The 20419-nt window shown below is 42.6% G+C and overlaps 1 protein-coding gene across 1 annotated transcript; it reads left to right on the top strand.

The window, feature by feature from the left end:
* The first annotated feature begins 467 nt into the window (after positions 1-467).
* On the top strand, positions 468-19557 carry ATAD1 (ATPase family, AAA domain containing 1). Its single transcript, XM_014966647.1, has 10 exons — positions 468-605; positions 2568-2743; positions 3972-4070; positions 4341-4461; positions 6099-6299; positions 7550-7656; positions 11034-11123; positions 13083-13133; positions 15961-16097; positions 16646-19557. Exons 2-10 carry the CDS (start codon positions 2582-2584, stop codon positions 16764-16766), a joined length of 1089 nt encoding a protein of 362 aa, XP_014822133.1. The 5' UTR covers positions 468-605; positions 2568-2581; the 3' UTR covers positions 16767-19557.
* The last annotated feature ends 862 nt before the right edge of the window (positions 19558-20419 follow it).

Genomic DNA, 20419 nt, shown 5'->3' with positions numbered 1-20419 from the left:
GAAAGGCTTTAAACCTTCAGCGGCAGGGACACCCCAGCGGAAGGGTTTGGGGGGCAAATTGCCAAAACTTTGGATTAATTACTCTTGTTACAAAGATCCCCTTCACCTTTTTCTGGACATTTTTCTGTTATTATCTATAGAGATATATTCTAGAGAAGAGATATATTCTGTTATTAGAGATATATATTAGAGATATATTCTGTTATTATCTACAGAGATATATATCTGTTATTACCTGTAGAGATATATATATCAACTGTTCTCATTACAAGTTGAAATGGGCAAATCATTACCTCAGTATCTCTTAGCAAACTACAGATGAATCCTTACGTTTCGACGATTTTCATTCTGGCAGATCCCTGTAGCATCCCAAACCCCGCGTTTTCCGAAACTTTCCCTTATTTTTAACCTTCTTCTGGCGGGCGGAACCTTCGGTGCGGGGCGGCGGGAGCCGGCCGGAGGGGGAAGCGCGGGACGCGCCGCCGCCGTGCCCGGGCCCGCGCTGCTGCCGCCGCTGCCGCCGCCGCCACCTTCCTTCTTTCTTTCCTTCCTTTCCTTCCTTCCTCCTTCCCTCCGCCTGTGCCTCCGAGAGACCGGCCCGAGGGGTGAGTGACCCGGCGGGAGGGAGAACGAGAAGCCGCCCGCCGCCTTGCCGGCACCTGCTCTGGCGGCGGGAAGGTCACGGGCGGCGTGTCCGGCCCGGCCCTCACCGGTGCCGCCTTCGCCTCACCGCGCCGCCATGGCCGGGCCCCGGGGCTCCCCGATGCCTGCTCCCGCCCTCACCGGGGCTCGGCTGGGCAGGGCGGCCGTGCCCCTTCCCTCCCGTCACCGCCGGCCCCACACCGGTCTTGGTGGCCTGTCTGGGGAGCAGCCCCGGGGAGCAGAAGCCGAGCCCTTGGAGGGGAAGCGGGGAGAGGCCGGGGTGCCCTTCCGGGAACCGAGCCGTGCCCTCGGCCGCCCTGAGGCAGCGTTAGGGGTCTGGGGTCTGCTGGGCAGTTAGCTGTCTTCCTCGTTATCTCGGCCATCTACCTAGAAAATACGTGCTAAAATTCTTGCAGGGCAAGCAGAACTTCGTTGGAAAGGTTATGCTTAAATTTCTCTTCTGCTAAAGCTTTTTCTTATGATTGGTATTCAGGGCAAGGATTGCATTAAACGTGTGTTTTTTCCGTTGGGCTTTGGGGCTTTTTTGGAAGCTTTTTTGCTTGTTTGCCCTTTTTATTGTAATTAATCAGGCTAAAGAGAATAAGCAGAATCTCCTAGCTCTGCTTAGATGCCTAAGCAGGCAAATTTTACTTGATTTCCAACTAGGTGTGCACAGCAACAGCCTTAATTTTTATATTCCTGAGCAGAGAACAAAGAATTTAAAAAAACGAAACCAAAACTGTTTTACGGGCCCACACTGGAATATCGTAGCGAGCCGCTGGCGTCCTTTGGTAGATGAGTGGTGGTGCTTCTCCTGCTGCCAGCCTGGCAAACCCCTGAGAGCAGGCCCTGTGCTGGGGCATCGCCTGGAGTCCAACACAGGGTGGACATCATGCGACCACTAACCAGGCCAGGAGGGGGGAATTCCAGGATTTCTTGGCTGTAGGTAGCCCGGCTTCTCCCTGGCTGACAGCTCCATTTGGAGACCAGCCAGGGAGCGCTGGAAGCTGTCAGAGGAATTGCCACTGCTTTTGCCCTTGGAGTGGTGAAATCAGGCAGCGAGCAAGGAGAGTGTTGGGGACTCTCAAGCGGAAACCCCACCAGCTGAGGAGAAAGTAGACTGGGGAAAGAGGACCCCGTCTTGATAAGTAATTTTTCAATGTTTTAAGAAGAGATTTTTTTCCTCTCTACAGCATGCTCCCTGTACTGTACTTCCTGGGTTCAGCTTGTATAGCAGCCGGCCTTTTCCCTTGGTAGCCGTGTGCCACATCTAGCATTTTCAATTTTCCAGGGATATTAATAACTCAAAATATATTCTGCTAGGTGCAGGCTGCAGCTCTTAACCTCATTTTATTCAAATACAAGTTGTCACTTGCTCTTTAATGTGGGAATTGAGTGCCTTTCCTTTAAACTTCCTCTTAGGAAAGAGAACTCCCTGTTTAGATAATGTAGTTATCTTTGTCTCCATGACTTAGCATTCTGGGGTCAATAAAGGTCACAAAATGTCAGTCTTAATGGGAATACAAACTTGGCACTGAAATAAAGTAGTCTTTATTACTTTATTAGGGTATCGTATAGCTGAAAGGAATGCAGATTTCTTGAGGGAAGAGTGGAATCAGGACTTCTTCACATGTAGTCAGTCCAGAAGTAAGGCCTCGAATTGTTGCCGCCATTTCTTCTCTGCTTAGTGAGAGTGGGAGTGAAACCATTGTTATACTCAGCGCTGCATGTTTTGATCTTACACAGGATTATATGTTGGGGTTGTGCTATTGTTGAGATATTTCATTATAAGTTCATGGTAAGCTTTATGCCCACTGCATGCATGGGAAATAGTTTTTATAAAATTATGTTTATACATAAGACAGATGTTTTCTCAACTTTAAATTTCTTTCTTTCTGTCCCTCCCTGCACTATTTTACATTTAGTGTTGGGAGGCAAAATGGTGCATGCCGAAGCATTTTCACGTCCCCTGAGCCGGAATGAAGTGGTCGGATTAATTTTTCGTTTAACCATATTTGGTGCTGTAACATATTTTACCATAAAATGGATGGTTGATGCCATTGATCCGACCAGAAAGCAAAAAGTAGAAGCTCAGAAACAGGTAGGATTTTATTCATAAATATTTCTGTGAAATGCTGTCTTGTTCATTGCCACTCATACAGAGAAATCTGCTAACTGAAAGCTGGACTAGCAATAACCAATGAAATAATCAACAAAAACATGTGGAACAATCAAAAAAAGCTATAATTATTTTTTAGTAAATCTCAGGATCGCTGTTGTAGTGTCTTCTGAGAAAAAGATTTAGGTGTATTTCAAAACCAAAAGTTAAATGTTTCCTTTGGAAAGTATTGAAGGGAAATGTTGCAACTTTTTTTTTTTTTTTTTTATGGCTGACACACGTTTCACAGATTCAAACAGCAGTTTTGAGCAACCTAGTTCTATTTTGGGTGGGTTTGTGTTTTTAACAAAATCTTTGGGTAAAAAATTGGTCCCACTTTAAAAATCAGCTTTCACAATCTTTGCTAGCACCAGCCATTATATAAGAGGTTGCAATATTCCAAGAGCATATCAGACTTAACCACAAGTTTGAGTATAAAGAGAAACTGAATTGTGAAAGTGTGTTAACCCAAAGAATGAGTTTTCCTTTTAAATTGGGAAAAAGAAAACATTGAATACATAGAAAAAAAATATATTACTGGCTTCTGTGAATTATCGGGTTTGGGTTTTTTGTTTTTAAAATATACTAACGTCTCCTTGATGTGGTGCTGTGGAGGTTTGGGAGAGGCATGCTTTTTATAATCACAGAATTATATCTCTCATTAAAGCGTGTGTGTACTATTTGCAGGGTTGTGAATGAAGATAATTAAGCCCATGAAAGAGCTCTATAGAGTTCTATTTAATAGCAAGTTTCAGATTTTTCATCTGAATCCTGTGCAAAGTTTGTAAGGACTTCATCTGGTTCTTTTTGAAGTGTAACGTACCTATATCAGCTTTGAAATTCCTGTAGGGATGATGGAAGTTATTTTGTACTGAGATTACCTGTGTGTCTGCAAACCTGCTCTGAACAGCAAACTCTGTGTTTTAATGTTCATTTTGGTCATAATGTATGACTCGTGTTTTTGCGGGTGGGAGAGCTGGTGTGATGCTTATTTGATGGGAACTGAGACATATGACTTAGTTTCACTCAAGTGACAGCAAATCATTAGGAAATAGCAGAACCTTCTACTTCAGCCTTCTTCAGGATTCAGATAGCTGTTCTTTAAAAACTAATTTTTGAATTAAGCATTCGGTTTCTTTCTCTGATTTTCTTGGCGTTTTGTTTCCCCCAGGCTGAAAAGCTAATGAAGCAAATTGGAGTGAAAAATGTCAAGCTTACTGAATACGAAATGAGTATTGCTGCACATCTCGTAGACCCACTTAGCATGCATGTAAGAAGCTTTTCCATGCTACTCCAATGGAGGCACTTTGGACGTGGAAGATCTTGATTTTGACTTAGGATTACATGATTTGTCATATATATGTATCTATGGAAATACATAGAAAATATTTCTGTTTAGAACTAAAATTGCATTGTTGAGAGCCAAGGGTTTTTTAATGGCTTTTTTATTTTTGTGGCCTTACGCTACTTTTAAGCTTGTCAATATTTTATGTTGGCAGGGACCATGATGATAATTTCTAATACTGTTTTTCCATATTAGGTAACCTGGAGTGATATTGCAGGCTTAGATGATGTTATTACAGATTTGAAAGACACTGTCATTTTGCCCATCAAGAAGAAATATTTATTTGAGAATTCCAGGCTCTTACAGCCCCCAAAAGGTAGGAAGGAAATGTTAACGGATTTATATGTTCATATTTAAAAAAAAAAAAAAAAGGGAAGAAAAAAAAAAGGTTACAATTACCCAGAAGAGAAAGAGGAAGTATGTTGCTGGTCCAAAGTGCAACCATTAGGACTGATGCCAGGGAAAACCCTCAGGTTTTTTCTTTTCTCTTGCTGTGACATCAAGTTCTGGTGAATAAGTTTCATCTTAATAGTGAAGCAATAATTGTTTTCAGTTATTGATAGTACATTTTAGTGCCCTAATCTATGTAGCCTGCATTTTTAACTGCCTCAGTTGTCAATTTTTTTTCTCCTTATGCCCCATCTTGTCCTTTGGCAGAAGTGAGCTATGACTCTGCTGTACGGCTTTGTAAACTTGGTTAATATTTCTACAGTGTCGTAGAAACATGTCATAAACATGAGACATCAATGTAAGCTAATCTTGCAGATGTCTCGCTGTTCTAGTCCTAGAAACTCCAGTCATTCAAAGAGGCAGAGATTCCCATTTTTATTGTAGAAATCCTTAGATTTTCTCAGGAGTTGAGTTGCACGGTATTGAGGCAGTAAGCAAACTGGTGGGTGACAAATTAACTTTCCAACAGTAAAACAGAAGTTGGTGTTTGTCAGCTGGAATGCTTATAGCCACATTTGGTATATGTTACTGCAAACAAGCAGAATTTGAAGCTAAAAATGTTGGAGAAAATGCCAAAGTTTATCTCTACTGCTGTAATCCCTGAAATATTGTCTTCTGAAAATCCCCTGAAAGCTATTAATTACTGCCAGTGTCTGTGACCATCTCAGTTTCGTGTCCTAAGTGATGAAAAATGAAGCACTTTTGTAACTGGTATGGTTTTTCCAGGCTGCTTTCTGTTTAAGTCGCAAAACGAAACTGTCTGGAAAAGTATTTTAATGTCATGATCTAATAAGCTGAAGGAAAAAATTATTTATGAAAAAAAATAAATAAATTGTCTTTTTAAAGCAGACTTTCCATACAGAGTAAACTCCTGATTTTTATTGCTGTGTGTAAATAGGAAGTCATTGCTTCAGAGTAATTACGTTTGTGGTTGTCAGTCCCATAAACAGAAAAAAACCCCTAGTAATTCTCTGCTTCAGGCTTGACTTTTTTTTTTCTTTAAACTGTTTTTTTTTTTTTTTGCAACTATGTTACAAAAGCACTACTGTGAATTCTTTTACTATTATGAGTTCAAAGTAATATGAGGTATCATATTTAATTGTGAGTTACTTGTTTAAAATGTGGAGTTTTTTTATTCTCCCCCTCTGTGCTAAGTTTTATTATCAAGACTGAAACTGGCTATAAACAAGGCTTGTCAAATCGTTAGAGGAAATAAATAGGGTTTTAGTTATATGTAACCTTAATAGTCTCAGTAGTAAAACAGCCATCTTTGAGACAAATGTCTCTTCAATTTCACCATACCTGTTTTTAGATATTCTTAGCTGCAATTTTATAATAAGGGTATCTTAAATAACTCTGTATTTGATTTGAACCCTGTGTAGCTTGGTTTCTTATCTTTTAAAACTTTGATAAAATAGAAGCCCAGACACTATCAGGTCTGTTACACCAAAGCATGTTTTTTTGTACAGTGACCAGAGAGCATTAACGCTGTTACTTTTTCAGGAGTACTTCTCTATGGCCCTCCTGGTTGTGGCAAAACACTGATCGCCAAAGCTACCGCAAAGGAAGCAGGTTGTCGATTTATTAATCTCCAGCCTTCAACATTGACAGACAAATGGTATGGAGAGTCTCAAAAACTGGCTGCTGCTGTCTTCTCCCTTGCTATAAAGCTACAACCATCCATCATTTTTATTGATGAAATAGGTAAAAAATATATATTTTTTTTTTTTTTGTAGGTAACTATAGCAGAGTGACATTAAACTGTAGGTTCAAGTTGATGGGTATATTGATCTACTGTCATCTTTTCCTTAAGAGTGATAATGGAACAAGGTCTACTAGTATAAGTAGTATGGTAAAGTAATGGTGTCAAATTAGAAAAAACAGTGTATTTGTTCTTCATGTTAGTGGAGGAAATTAGAAATAGAACAAGTTGTTGCTTATTTTTGGTTGGGCTAAGGTGGTTCACAAGGAAAGCTTTACTTCTGTCAAGGGAACTACTTATTCAGGAAACACATCACCAAATACACTTCAGCACTTCTGCCGTGAGGAAAATAATGGAAAATAAAATAGAGCTTTAGGACAACTCGGGAATAGTAGTTTAATAAGGCTGAAGAAGTAGGAGGAGGAGTTCAGCTAGGAAGATACCAAGCTGCCAGTTGTACAGTGCATTTGGACTTGTCACATTAGTGTTTAAGTCCCTGTGAACTTGAGCAGTTCAGTTAAAATTGCTCATTGTAGCACTGGCACTTCTTCAAGTGAGTTGTACCGTTTGCAGAAACAGAGCCTGGTAAAGCTTTTCCCCTTTCCACAGTTCAGGTTTATGAGGGGGATACGTTCTTAAGATGCTTTCTATCCTTTTATATAGGTGTGAAAAATGTATTTTTCTAGCTGTTGGAAATTCTTTAGGCAATCTGTAGCAGAGGTAGAGCTCTGAACAACAAAGTGTATAGCCTACTTTATGTCAGTCTTGCAGCTTGCTGTTCTGCAGTGCTTTGGTGTCTTGTAGCTTGCCCAGCTCTGAATGCTTCCATGAGAAATTAAGGTGAAAGTTGCACTTCCCATGAATTCAGGAAGTGAAAATTTGGAGCATGAAATCTGGGAAACTTATCTCATGCGATAGGTACATACTTGTGTAATGTAATTTAAAAGATGTGCTTAAAAATATGGTGGGATTTCACTCCCCGTTCTTGGTCATGAGAAGTATTTTTCATTTGTTGACAATGTTTATTAAAAATAAGATGGAGATTCCAAACCCACCTGGACACATTCCTCTATAACCTGCTCTGGGTGGACCTGCTTTGGCAGGGGGTTGGACTAGATGATCTCCAGAGGTCCCTTCCAACCCCATACCGTTCTATGGTTCTATCAGCACAGGTTTACACATGAGAAATCAAACAGCATAGTTTCTATGGCAGTGCTGAAAGTAAACTGCTTTACTGAATCCTTTAATACAGATTCCTTCTTACGAAATCGGTCGAGTTCTGATCATGAAGCTACAGCTATGATGAAAGCTCAGTTCATGAGTCTGTGGGATGGACTGGACACCGATTATAACTGCCAAGTAAGTACACAGGATGGTGGGAAAAGTAATGTGATTCTTCTCTCTCAGTTATTGTGCGTTGAGCTGTTTGGGAAGAGTAGTAGATTGCATGTAGTAGTAATTGCCAAAAGAGTTTCTTTACTTGTCGGTGTTAGTGATTACCAGTATTATGGGAATGAGATGAGTTATATTAATAGATTGTTTTTCTTCTTAAGAAAATTGGTTTTGTATCTATTTTGTTTTAAATTAAGAGGTGTTATTTTTAGAAGTGTCTTAAGTCTCAATAATATAGCTGTATAGTTTGAGCTGTTGAAATTAGGACTTTTTATACTGTTTTGAAAACCATTTTGTCAATAATATTTTCTTGAGGTGAAGTGAATCTTTGATTTCAGGAAAGGTATTGAAAGATCTAAGTATTCATCTCAATTGCAAGTTGGTTGGTTTGTTTCCAGAAAAGCATTGGACTGGCATTAGACAAGCGCTAGATTCTGCAGTTAATCTTAAAGGGTAGAGAAGTTGGTGTTATCCAAGGGCAGGTTCTGTTAAATAGAACCATGCTTCCATCTCATTATTCCTGTACACTTCCATTCCCCTCCAATAATCTCAACATAATTATTGTATTTTGGAGAGAAAAAAAAGTACAACAGCTGCTGGTGCTGTAAAAGCAAACAAACAAAAAACAGTTATGAAATAAATGACTTGAATGTAGCATAGAAGAAAGCCTGCTTGGTATGTTTCTGAACTGTCACCTGGAGCAATCTTTTTAAGGCCTATTAAAAGGATGTGTGTTCTCCAATTTTTAAATTTTCAGTCTTTTTAATCTGTATTTTTCTGTGAATGGGTTCCGATGCTCTGATGTCCATTAGTTCTTTCTTTGTAAAATCTGCTTTTCCTCCTCTCTCAAGCTTGTGCTGAAGATTTTTTTTCAGTTGATTTTTTTGAAAAACTGATAAGAACACAGTGAATATATATACTGAGGGCCTTTAAAGCAGAGTGTTTGATAACCATTAATAAGAGGCCAGTGGTGTAAACACTTAACTGGAAGCTAACATGATCTTGCAAACACACATTTCTTCCAATGTTTGAATGTATTATCTTTTTTTCCCCAATACACTGACAACTCTTCAGAGCAAGTCAAACTGTTCATTCCCTGCAGTCAGACAATACGTGGTCTTACCCATCTCTCAAGTTCAGCATGCAGAGCCTGAACAAGTCACTCTTGTCCCTTACAAGAGTGGTAGCAGGGAGCCACTGAAGTAAAATGCAATGCAAACAATTGGCTGGAGACACTGCAGGGGTTGATTCAGGTTTCTGAGGAGTTTTTCGTCCGGAGTGTTTTGTTTCAATACTGTTTTTCAGGCTCCTCCCCAACCTGTCACTGCATTTCAGGAAGTGTTCTTTGTGATGGTTTTCACATTTGCATTGTCTCAGTTTTTGACAGCCAGCTCACTGGGCTCTTTTGTTAATTATGGATGTTCACTTGGGAGCTTTGTGTTTCTTGTCTGATTTTTGCCAAACAAATTTCCTTTGAATAAGGATTATATTTGGCTTTTGTTAAGTAACAGAAATTCCAAATGCTGGAAGGAAATTGTCAATAAGCGCTGTGATGAGTGTTATTTGTTCCTGTGTCGATTGCACCTGAAAAGTGTGTTGAGCTTTGGGCTAAACCCACCAAGGATGTAGTGTTGAGCCCAGCAGGAACTTGAGGCACAGTGCCTGGAAAACAGAGCTGTGCTGCTTGAAAGGGCAATTCAAGTCTGGAAGCTCTGTACCAGCTGCATTTGTGCCCTGAGGGGTTCCCACATTGGCAGAACATGTAGGCAAAGCTGGTTTGGAGAAGGCTTCTCAGCTCCAGTAGCACAGAGGGAGCAAAATGGGGTCCAACGTTGGGCCTTGATCCAGAGCGTGGGGCTGCACAGCATGAGTACAGTGATGCGTCTTGGCAAGAGGCAGCTTCAGCCAAACATCAGCATGTGTTTGGCACGCAGGCAAGGGCAAAGGGCTTTCATAGAATCATAGAGTTGCCCAGGCCGGAAGGGACCTCCAAAGGCCATCTAGTCCGACCCCCCCGCAGTCAGCAGGGACACCCCCAACTAGACCAGGTTGCCCAGGGCCTCATCGAGCCTCACCTTGAATATCTCCAGGGATGGGGCCTCAACCACCTCCCTGGGCAACCTGTTCCAGTGCTCCACCACCCTCACAGTGAAGAACCCTCTCCTCATCTCCAGTCTAAATCTGTTCCCCTCCAGCTTGAAGCCATTGCCCCTCGTCCTGTCCCTGCAGGCCTTTCTAAACAGGTTCTCCCCAGCCTTCCTGTAGGCCCCTCAGGTACTGGAAGGCTGCTATTAGGTCTCCCCGGAGCCTCCTCTTCTCCAGGCTGAACAACCCCAGCTCCCTCAGCCTGTCCTCGTAGCAGAGGTGCTCCATCCCCCTGATCATCCTTTCATGCCTAATGCTTTCTAGAAGGTGAAGGCTGCTGGAGGAGCCCTAGTGAGAAACGTGCCTTTTGGCCTTTTCTGTGCCGTATAATGAGGCCTGTAGGTGGCAGGGTGACTCCATGCGGGACACGGCGGCCAGCCCAGCCCGGGGCTGCTGGGGTGCCAGGGCTCGCTGCGGAACAGTAACCCCGGACAAAAGACCAGGAGCACGTCAGGAAGCTGTCTTGGTACAAGATTAATTTCCCTGACACTTTTCACTTTCATGTCTTGGTATTTACAATGTACATAACTTACAATAACAAATGAGAAAACGAGGCTGATGTGAGTTGGAAGTAAATTTGTTCTTAAACTAATAACTGGAATGTGGTTAAATGAGGTAAATACTCTCCTTGTATTGAACTTGGCTTGTGCACATCTAATGCACTGCTGTTACAGTATACCCTTCCATATAGGTTCTTACTGACTTTTAATGCCTTTTTTTTTTAATGCTTAAAAAAAAAAAGAAACAACATCTTAGTGCATGCAAGAGCTGCCAGTTTGGTTGTCCTGGTGAGCTGATTGCCTTTTTTCCACACGGCACAAAAAGCCACATTTTTTAATACCTCAGCAAAATGCCTCCTTTCAAGCTACTTCCAGACCACCAGGAACTAAGGAGACATTGCCAAGACTTACAAGCAGAAGTCTTGGCTTACTGCTTAGAGTTTGAACTTTGAAATTGGGCTCAGGAAGCTTCAGACTAATGTAAAAATCTGGTACTCTGTGGTACCAATGCTCTCCTAAGCTGCCTGTTTAAATTCACTTGCTGAAATCAGTACTGAGAAACCTTGTGTAACTTCTTTAAATGTCAATGTTCTTGATAAAGTGTGAAAGAGTCACATGTTTGGTTTTGAAACTCCAATATGGCGATGTTTTCAAAAGCTGGGTTCAGGCTGACTAGTTCTTTTCTGCTGGTGTATGCAGGTAATAGTGATGGGAGCCACCAACCGTCCTCAGGACCTTGACTCTGCAATCATGAGAAGAATGCCAACCCGGTTTCACATCAACCAACCTGTAAGTCGTGACAGGTTTGCCTGAACAGTGTGCCCAGTGGATGAGCTACAGGCTTATCAGCCAGGGAACGCACATCTCTGTGGTTTTGGGTTTTTTTCAAAGAAATACTGTATTATTTTGATCTGGTTTTAGTTTTTTAAAAGCACATATATAACTTGGCTTTTTAAGGAGAAGTTAGAAGTTTCTCACAGAAATCTGGATTCCTTGGGTTTTTTATCTGAAACAATGCCATGTGCTCTGAGAGCTTCCCTCCCGTTTGCTTCATCTATAAGAACAGAGTGGCTTAGACGCTGCACTCTGGAAAGAGCTTAATTGTAACTTGAAAACAACCACAAAAAGCACAAAAATGACTGCACACACTTGCTTACAGGGCAGAGAGGCACCCAGGTCAAATAATGTCAAGAGGCAAGTACATATTGATTACCATTTATACCTTCTGGATACACAGTATTTAGTTTTCAAGGAGAAAAGAGGGAATAAAATCTGCATATCGAAGCCTACATTCTGCTCAAGCCTTTCCACAGCCAGGTGCAGCAAGCAGTCTGGAAAACTGTTTTTATTCTGCTTATGATTTATGCCAAACAGGTATAATTAAGGCCTTTATCAATTTGGCCAGCCATCACAAGGTTACCTTTACTAATAAATTTTGCTATTGCCATCCTTTTCAAGGTATTATCTGCTTTGAACGCTTGGTGATATCACAAGACATTTTTGTATCGAGGAGTTCAGTTGTGGTTTTCAGTATTCCCTTCTGGCTACAGAAATACCCTTCATTATTCGTTTGGGGTTATTTTTCAAAAACTTAGAGACAAAGCTGGAGGAGTAAAACCCTTATTGATTGTGCAAGAGAGTAGTCATGTTCCCAGAACTGTCTTGTTTGAACTGGCTTTCACTCCTTGTGGGTGGATACTTCTCAAAACAAAGCATGTATAACTCAGTAACTGCTTTTCTGCAATGCCTGCCTATGGGGTTTCCTGCACCTTGTTCATCTTCAAGTTTTCCTTGAATTAGTAAGGGGTGAGGATGTGCGTTTTAGTACTTTATTGTGTCTTTCTATCAAGAACAATTATTAGAAGAGTGAGATATCCGCAGGTAACAATGCCTCGAGGCATTACAGGGGATGGTAATTTCTGTGCTGTGGGTTGGAAGTATGCACAGTATTGCTGTGGAGTAACTAAAGCCTTGCAGATTTTATAACTAAGTTTGAGGTGAAAATGCTCACAGTTCCTCATGAGAAATTATCTGCAAGGCAGAGGGAAATGGAAGGAGTATTTTTTGAGACACAGTATCTATGGGGTGGTTTTTTCCCTTTTTAAAAATGAAAGTGAATTTAGAGAAAGTTTGGTTTTGGGAGGCACGAGGCTCTTTGCTGCCTGTGTTTTACCTTGCTTATGAAGGATACACTCAGTACTTAAATGTTTCTTTCAGTAGTCTTTTCACGGTATGTGATTTACATTGCTTAAAATTTCCAAGAATCATCTGTAGAATTAAATTTTTTTCTTTTTTTTTCTTTTTTTTTTTTTTTTTTTTTTTTTTTAAGCAGAACAGTTTATCCTCTTCATCTCATTTAGAAAATTATTGAGAGCATCCTGTAGATCTAGGTAGTGTACCGGTAGTGTATCTTCCATTAAAGATGATGGCAAAACTTTAGAGACAGCTGTTTTCAGAAACTTAGGGCAATGTAAGACTAAAAATTAGTGCATTTTCTCTCTCCCTGTAGTTAGTGTAACTGTGTATGCTCAAATGCTTAGTTTCATGTACTCCTGTAGTCAGAATACCCTAGATCTCATTTTCCTGAGTGATTTGCCATCAGTCTGGTTACCTTGGTGGGTATCACATCTCTCATTTGAGGGATTGGCTTGCGTCACTGAACTGCGACCGAAAGTCCACGGAGTGCAAAATTGAGATCAATGATACATATGTTTTATTTTTTTGTAACTTTAATCTCTTTCGTTTAAGGCTCTGAAACAAAGAGAAGCAATCTTGAAGCTGATTTTGAAAAATGAAAATGTAAGTTTACTTCTTTAATGGTTAATTTGCTGTGTTACTGTTTTCATGAGTGCAAGCTCTGGAGTTATAGAAAACACGTATTATAATTGACTGTCTTGGATTAAGGTAGAGATTATCTCTGAGAGTCTGATTATAATTTAGGAATCTTTTGTGGGTTTAGGTGTGGCATTAAACTGAAGCAGTAGAGTTGCCTACTGGTATAAGCATGAGCCTCAGTCAGAGCAGCAGTCTTGGACTCTGTGGTGAAACACCATCTCCAAGGAAAAGGACTTCATTTCTCTGTGTCCATTTTCTTGTTATATAACAGGATAGCATATTTATCTCTCTAGAGATGCTGAAGGTGAATCATGTTTGGAAATCATTTTAAGCAGTGAAAGAAATCATGAAGTGGGGAGAAGAGATACTGCATGTTTTTTTAACTCTGTACAGTCTATTGGCTCAAGTCAGGAAGGGAGGAATTTTCTGACAGTGCTGCTTTTTGCACTTTTCCATAGTTCATATTTGCTTTAGATGTTGTTACTAATATTGTATGGTGTTCATGTCACCATCTGCATTCCAAGATGCGGGGAAGGAGTAGCTGTGAGTGCATCTGGTATTGTCTGTTGGCAGGATATGGAACCCGCGTTATCGGAGGTTCCTGCCAAATTTAGTCTCCAGCACTAATTGTCTTAAAGTTCATGTTGCAACGTATCTCTTGATTGAGGTCTATCCTAACACCTATCGTTTGTTAGTAAAATCAACTTAGATTTTTTAAGAGACCTAAAAATCACAGCTTATCATTGCGAATGGCTGAGATGGTGGGGAGATTGCTTTGCAAATGATCATTGTGGATTGCTGTGTAGGATTAGAATATAGGTTGGCTTTTTTGTGAAATACTCAGACATAGATATGGAAACAGAACAGAGATGAAATACTAAAGGAGTTGTGGAGGAAGAATGGCCTGTTTGCAGAAGAATCTCAAGCAAACTAAACCATCTCTTGGAAGTGGTGATTTTAGACTCAAATTTCTTTTCAAGAGCTGTTAGGGAGGTATGCCAAATAATGGACCTTTATATAGGCTCCCTGAATAGCTGCAGCCCCCAGCCCTTCCACACAGGTGGATGCTGTGGCTCCTTTGCCTCAGCAGCTGGGCCTGGGAGTTGCATCACCTTGGCCTTAAGGCCTGCAGCAGAAACCTAAATAATTTTGAAACCTAAACCTAAATCCTGAAAGAATGCAAGGTATAACAAGTATCTGGTAGTGGATCACAGACACACAAGCAAAATTTTTCAGCGGGGGAAAAAAAAATATCAGCCTGTCTTGGTTATCCCATAGGAGGAGATGGAATTGAATCTCTCAAGCCCAGCTTATTTTCAGCCCGGGGGACAAACTTCCTGGCAGTCCTTCACAGGACAGGGGGAGTCATGCCCTCCGTTTTCCCTGCCTATCTTAAAATCTTGTTTCTTCTATATCAGACGAAGGGAAATCCTTGTTAATGCCTGCTACACAACATGCCCATTTTCTGTGTGTCCTTAGCCAGCTGTGCTGCCCTGTTCACATGCTTGATGGGCTTCAGCCCCAAATGGAGCTAATAGGTTGCAGCTGCACAGCTGACTGTCACCGGTGTTTGTGTGTGGGATCAGTCTTTAAAGGGAAGTAGGAGGCACTCTGGTATAAGCCAGCTGCCCCTTTTGCCTTCATTACTCCCCTGGGGAGCCCGGTGGCTCACTCCAGACCCAAATCACAGCAGTGTGTGCCAAGTCATAGGTCAGGGAGCTGGGTCTCAAGTCCAAGCTCAATTTGAGCCGACAGGACAGGATCACTATAACCCTTGTCCTTCAAGAGAAGTGGGAGGTATGGTGAGGAATTGGAAGGGTGCTCGGTGGATGTCAGCCCCTTCTTGGGTTATCCTGGGGAGTGCTTGGGTCGAAGGGGTAGCTGGAAGCAGTGAAGATTGTACTTGGGGCTTTGCCTTCATTGCCTCAGAACAGCTTCCCTCTTAGAAGAAGTCACTCCTTAAGTTCGGCCTTTTATTAGACTAGCCTGACTTTTAACTGTTTTGAAAATAAAATCCTGATGCATTGGAAAATGTGCTGGAAGGGGCTGTTATCAGAGGTTCTGTAAACGGACTGAACAAATATGGTGTCTTGGCTGGAAAGAGTTGTCTCCAATCCAGTGCAAGTTCCTGTGTAAAGTAGGAGTGGTTGTGCTGTAGCTCAGCAGATAACTGAATTGCTGAGACAGTGAACAACTGCTTTTGAAGTTCTTACTCTGAAAGGTGGCAACAACAAAATCTAATTGTGACAGGAACTTTCTCCAGCTTTACTCCGTTACAAAATGTGCTCTTTCAAATAAAGTATAAAAAAGGAGACCTGTTGGGTAGTGTTCATTGTCTATAGGTAAAAATATGCACATAGGGTCTGATTGAGCCCTTTACCAAAAAAAGCAGTGCTGTTGCAGGAAACTTGTGTGGACACTTGGGAAACAGTCGGTTTTTTTCTGTGATCCAGTTTCTGCCACGCAGTAGGCTTCCAGAGCCACACGGGAGCTTCGTCAGTAATGGAATATAACAATATGATGGTTTGCTTTTGGTTGCCTGTGGGTTTTTTTCTATTTATGAGCTACAGAGTTTTGCAAGACGAAGCATCGGTTTCATGTAATGAAATGAACTACTTGGAGGGTTCAAAATGTAAGTTAATAAAATAATTTTCTTTTAGCTCTCAAAAAAATTCAAGACTGAAAAAGTTCTTCTTAAGGCAGGTAAAAATACTTGGAGGCGGCTGTTTCTTGTCCTTGATGAACAAAAGTAAGTGACTTCAGAGTTTTCATGCTTCATGTTTTTGGACAGGTGGACAGGCGTGTTGATCTCCTTGAAGTTGCTAAAGAGACTGACGGCTTCTCGGGCAGTGACCTGAAGGAGATGTGCCGGGACGCAGCGCTCCTCTGTGTCAGGGAATACGTTAACTCCGCCTGCGAAGAAGAGACGTACGTGTCTTTATCCTGTCTGTTAGGAGAGCTGAACAACAGTTGTGAATGGTTCTGGTGCTACATGCTGCCCAATTATTAGTTTGTATTTTCTGATTTGAATTGCAAATTTATAGAGGTTTAGAAAACCTCGCTATGACTCAGAGAAAGCAGGGGTACTCTTTTTCTTGACAAATTGCCATTATATAATGAAAAGACCCAACAAATAAGTTCCATTTATTTCTTTTGACTATGAAAATAAGACTTTGTTCCAAGTTGTCAAGCTCGAGGTGGCATGAACCAACAAGAGAGTGGTTGCGCTGCACTATATTACCGGGTTTATGTGCTGGTAACACTCTTTACTCACACGTGTAAATCCCTTTGCTGTGATGTTCCTCTGATTATCTCTCATACTTACAGGTAATGCACGCACAGACAGGGGCATGTTTCCAGTGTAATGCTGGACCCATGTCAGAGCTGCTGTTTCCAATTACTTCTCAATGTTTGAATAGCTGTTACATAGCACCTGAATCATTACCTTGCTTTTTTTTTTTCCCTTTCTGTTAAAGCCATGACGAAGATGAAATTCGGCCCGTGCAGCAGCAGGATCTCCACAGGGCAATTGAGAAGATGAGAAAATCGAAAGATGCCACGCTGCAGAATGTTTTGATGCACGTTAGTTTAGATTAAGACAAAAGAGTGCATTTGCTGTTTCTGATGTGATTTAGTTTGACTTCTGTAATCAATTAGCAAAAACAACGTCAGGGGGTGGGAGCAGGGATGTTCCTTTAATAAGGGAGTTCTGTTTCTGGAATTGTTTTTATACAACAAATCCTAAGTTATTGAAATTTCGTCATGCGCAACTAGAAGTGTAACAATAGATCACAAAGTTGAACAATTATAGCCCAGACCAAGAGCAACTGCCTATGTCTTGTCCCATAATCAGTACACTGTGTAGCCTTAAAGCAGGTTCTGGGGTGGAGCTGGGTTCAGCAGGTCACCGCTGGGGAGGGGAGACAATCCATTACCAGTTTGTGTATATATGTACGAGCGTGTATGCGTGTATGAAATGTATATATCCACACCTTTTTTTATATATAGACATAATCTGTAGATAACTTGAGTATGGAAAATCTTTTCTACTTACTGAATCAAACCAAATCAGAAGATACATAGATTAAAGATTCATCGATACTCAGTTCACATTTACTTCTTCCTTTTAGCAGCAAATACGAAGAGAGAAATTCTGCTTCTAGAATAACTTACAGGCAAAATTTGAGATGTTACTGATTTTTCTTTCACATAACCACTTGAAATCTGTGCCATTTAGGAAAGGTAGTGAACTACTGTAAAAATGTTTGAATACTTTTCATTTTGTATGAATTCTGCTTTTTGAGGCTTTTTAAATGAATGCTGTTTTTATTTTTATGTTTTCCTCGATGTGCGTAATTAGAGTAGAATCTTAAATGCTCTTTCATAAAGCCCCACCTATTACAAGCTCTCTGAAATTGTGGCTTTCTGATCTGTCCCACGTTGTAAGGAGGGCTTGCTGCTGCTGCTGCCCCTCCTCCGGCAGCCCCGCTGCTGCGCTGTGGCATCGTCACACGAGGCGTCACACGCATCGCCGCGAGGCACAGGGGAATGCGTCGTGACACTGTGCTCTGTCACATACTCTGATCTGCAAAGCTGAAGAGAAGGGAATGGGTTTTAGGCTTATAAATGTGATTTAGTGATGTTCTGCTGTACTTGCTGGTAACAGTTTTAGTAAATTCATGTAACGTTATGTAGTGTTAAAGGCAAAGGGTTAAAAATGTAAGTGGTAAAAGTGTTTCAGTGAAGTTATTGTCAGTAGGTTTTCAATAACTTGAGTTTTCTTCTTATAATTTTATGAATTGTGCAGTAATTCAACACCACTGTGTCATGGGGATTGTTCAAACCCAGGGGATGGCAGGCTGTCCCAGTTCTGCCAGCTCAGGGGGGACGGGAGCGTTGACAGCAAGGTACCCATGTAAGAGGGGGCACGCTGCAAAGAGAAATGAGGAGGGCTGGAGCCAGCCCTCGGACACGCTCGGGCATGGATGACCATTCCCATTCAGCACAGCTTTCTCACTGGTGTCCTTAACTCTGGCACACTGGTTGTGCAGTGCACCAGCTGCAGGAGGTCTTCGTTTGACCCAATTTCATCTCCTTGGGTTTTTTTTTTGTTTTTAATAATTACTTTGCTTTTTGGTATGGTAAATGCATATTGCTCAAAAAGGCCATAGCACATTGGGCACACCAGAATATAGGCTATAGGAATCTAGAAAGCCTGGGACCTGGAATGCTAACCCCACAGGTCACATCGCGAGTGGCAGGGCAGGAAGCAGTGATGTAAGCCCTGGGAGAGCCCAAGTTCAAGGACTAGCCTTAAAATTAAACATGCAGATAGTGCTATCTACTGGATGCTGGTTTCTGGGGAACTTTGAAATTACGTGGGTGCCAGGTGAAGTTCTCCAGCCATTCAGTTCTTTTTCAGTGCCTGCTCTGACCCAAGTTCTCCTGACCCCTCATGGTAGTTACACCTGAGAAATGCTGGGGGGTGTGTGCCATAATGTCCTGCACCCCCATCCTTACATCAGGGTCCTTCCTCCTTGCTGAAGGTCCTGTGTAGGCTGCTGCTGAATGCCTGCTCAATTGGTTTCAGTAGCATATGTGTCAAGTGTGTCCTCAAGTGAGTTGAAATGCCCATCTGAGCGCAAACCCTTGCTGGTGCGCAGGTTCTGGGGGCAGCCCGTAGTCCCAGCAGAGCTCTGATCTCCCTCCTGCCTGGCTCTCCAGAACACTGGCCGTTGGCGTGCAGCTGGAGCTCACCTTGGCCTTGTAAGTGTGCACCTAATGCAGAGTTGCAGGCTCGAGGGACTGATTTGGCGAGGCCAAGGGGTTAGTTCTCATTGCCCCTGAGCGTGGTTCCCATGGCTGGACTGTCATTTCTGCTTTTCCAAGGACTTTTCCATACTTGCCTGTTGCTTCAGGAGCCTTTGTCAAAGCACAGCCCCCTCGGAGGCGGGGGCAGTGGCAGGGTTTGTCACAGGGGAAGGTGGCCGCTTTAATTTCATGTCTCCAGCTGTTTGGTCCCGGCTCCTCACCATTTGATTCCCACCTCTCCTTAGCGCAGGGCAAGCTCTGCCCCTCTCCAGCAGCCCACCCCCAGCCTGGGTTCACCCTGCGCTGGGACACCGAGCTGTGTGAGGAAACGGGTCTTTCTTGGGCGCTTAAAGGTTGAATCCTCTGGCAGGAAGAGGTGCAGACATTCCCAGCAGGTGAATTACTATGTGTTTAGGACCCCGTCAGCCGTAGCAGTCTCCAGTGTGTACAGTACAGACCATACCTAAGTCGTCCCCGGGCTGTAAAGCAGCTAATCGTGCCAGTCCAACACTGCAGCACAAAGAGAAACCTTTGGCATAGTCTTAAGTAACAGGTAAATAAATGTATTTGCTCTGTGCTTTTGTTGATCTGTTCTTCTGTAACCTTCACCAGGGTTTGAATTCTATAGTATTTATAGAATACTTTTATAGATTATTTTTTTCAAGACTGGCTTGGGCAAGGGCAGCTTCTCGCTTGCTGGTGCTTGGGAAGCCCAGGCGGGGGTGGCCGGGGGTGATGCTGAGGGAAGGGGGTGCCTGGTCCCAGCGGGTCCCTGGGGCAGAGACAGGGCTGCAGCAGCATCATCCCGTACTGCTACAGGGGGTTTAGCAGTGAGGTGGTGCCTGAGTGCCTGCTACACAGCAGGGACACGCCGGGCGGGAGGAACAGCGCAGTAAATGTGACCTGTTCCTCACAACGCAGCCCGGGCAGCAGAAAGGTAAATAAACGAGCTGAGATTTCACTGAATTTCACTGAATTTTAGAGTTGGAAGGGACCATAGAGATCATCTAGTCCAACTCCCCTGCTGAAGCAGGACTGCCTAGAGCTAGAGCATGTTACTCAGGAGCATCCAGGTGGGTCTTGAAAATCTCCAAGGAAGGGGACTCCACACCCTCCCTGGGCAGCCTGTTCCAGGGCTCTGTCACCCTCACTGTGAAGAAGTTTCTCCTCATATTTGAGTGGAACCTCTTCTGTTCCAGCTTGTGCCCGTTGCCCCTCGTCCTCTCACTGGGAACCACTGAAAAGAGTCTGGCTCCCTCCTCCTTCAACCCTCCCTTGAGATACTTGTAGGCATTGATAAGGTCTAAGATGTCCCAAAGGTGCTGAGCTCCCCCTCGCCCCCCCAGCCACGGCCCTCACCCAGGCACGGGCTGCAACGGGGAGGGCAGCCCCACACACCACAGCCCCCGCTGAACCACCCGCTCCTGATTGCTACATGC

This window comes from Calidris pugnax, unplaced genomic scaffold (genome assembly GCF_001431845.1).
Source record: "Calidris pugnax isolate Ruff unplaced genomic scaffold, ASM143184v1 scaffold53, whole genome shotgun sequence".
Classification (NCBI taxonomy): domain Eukaryota; kingdom Metazoa; phylum Chordata; class Aves; order Charadriiformes; family Scolopacidae; genus Calidris; species Calidris pugnax.
This window is presented reverse-complemented; position numbering and strand designations above follow the sequence as displayed.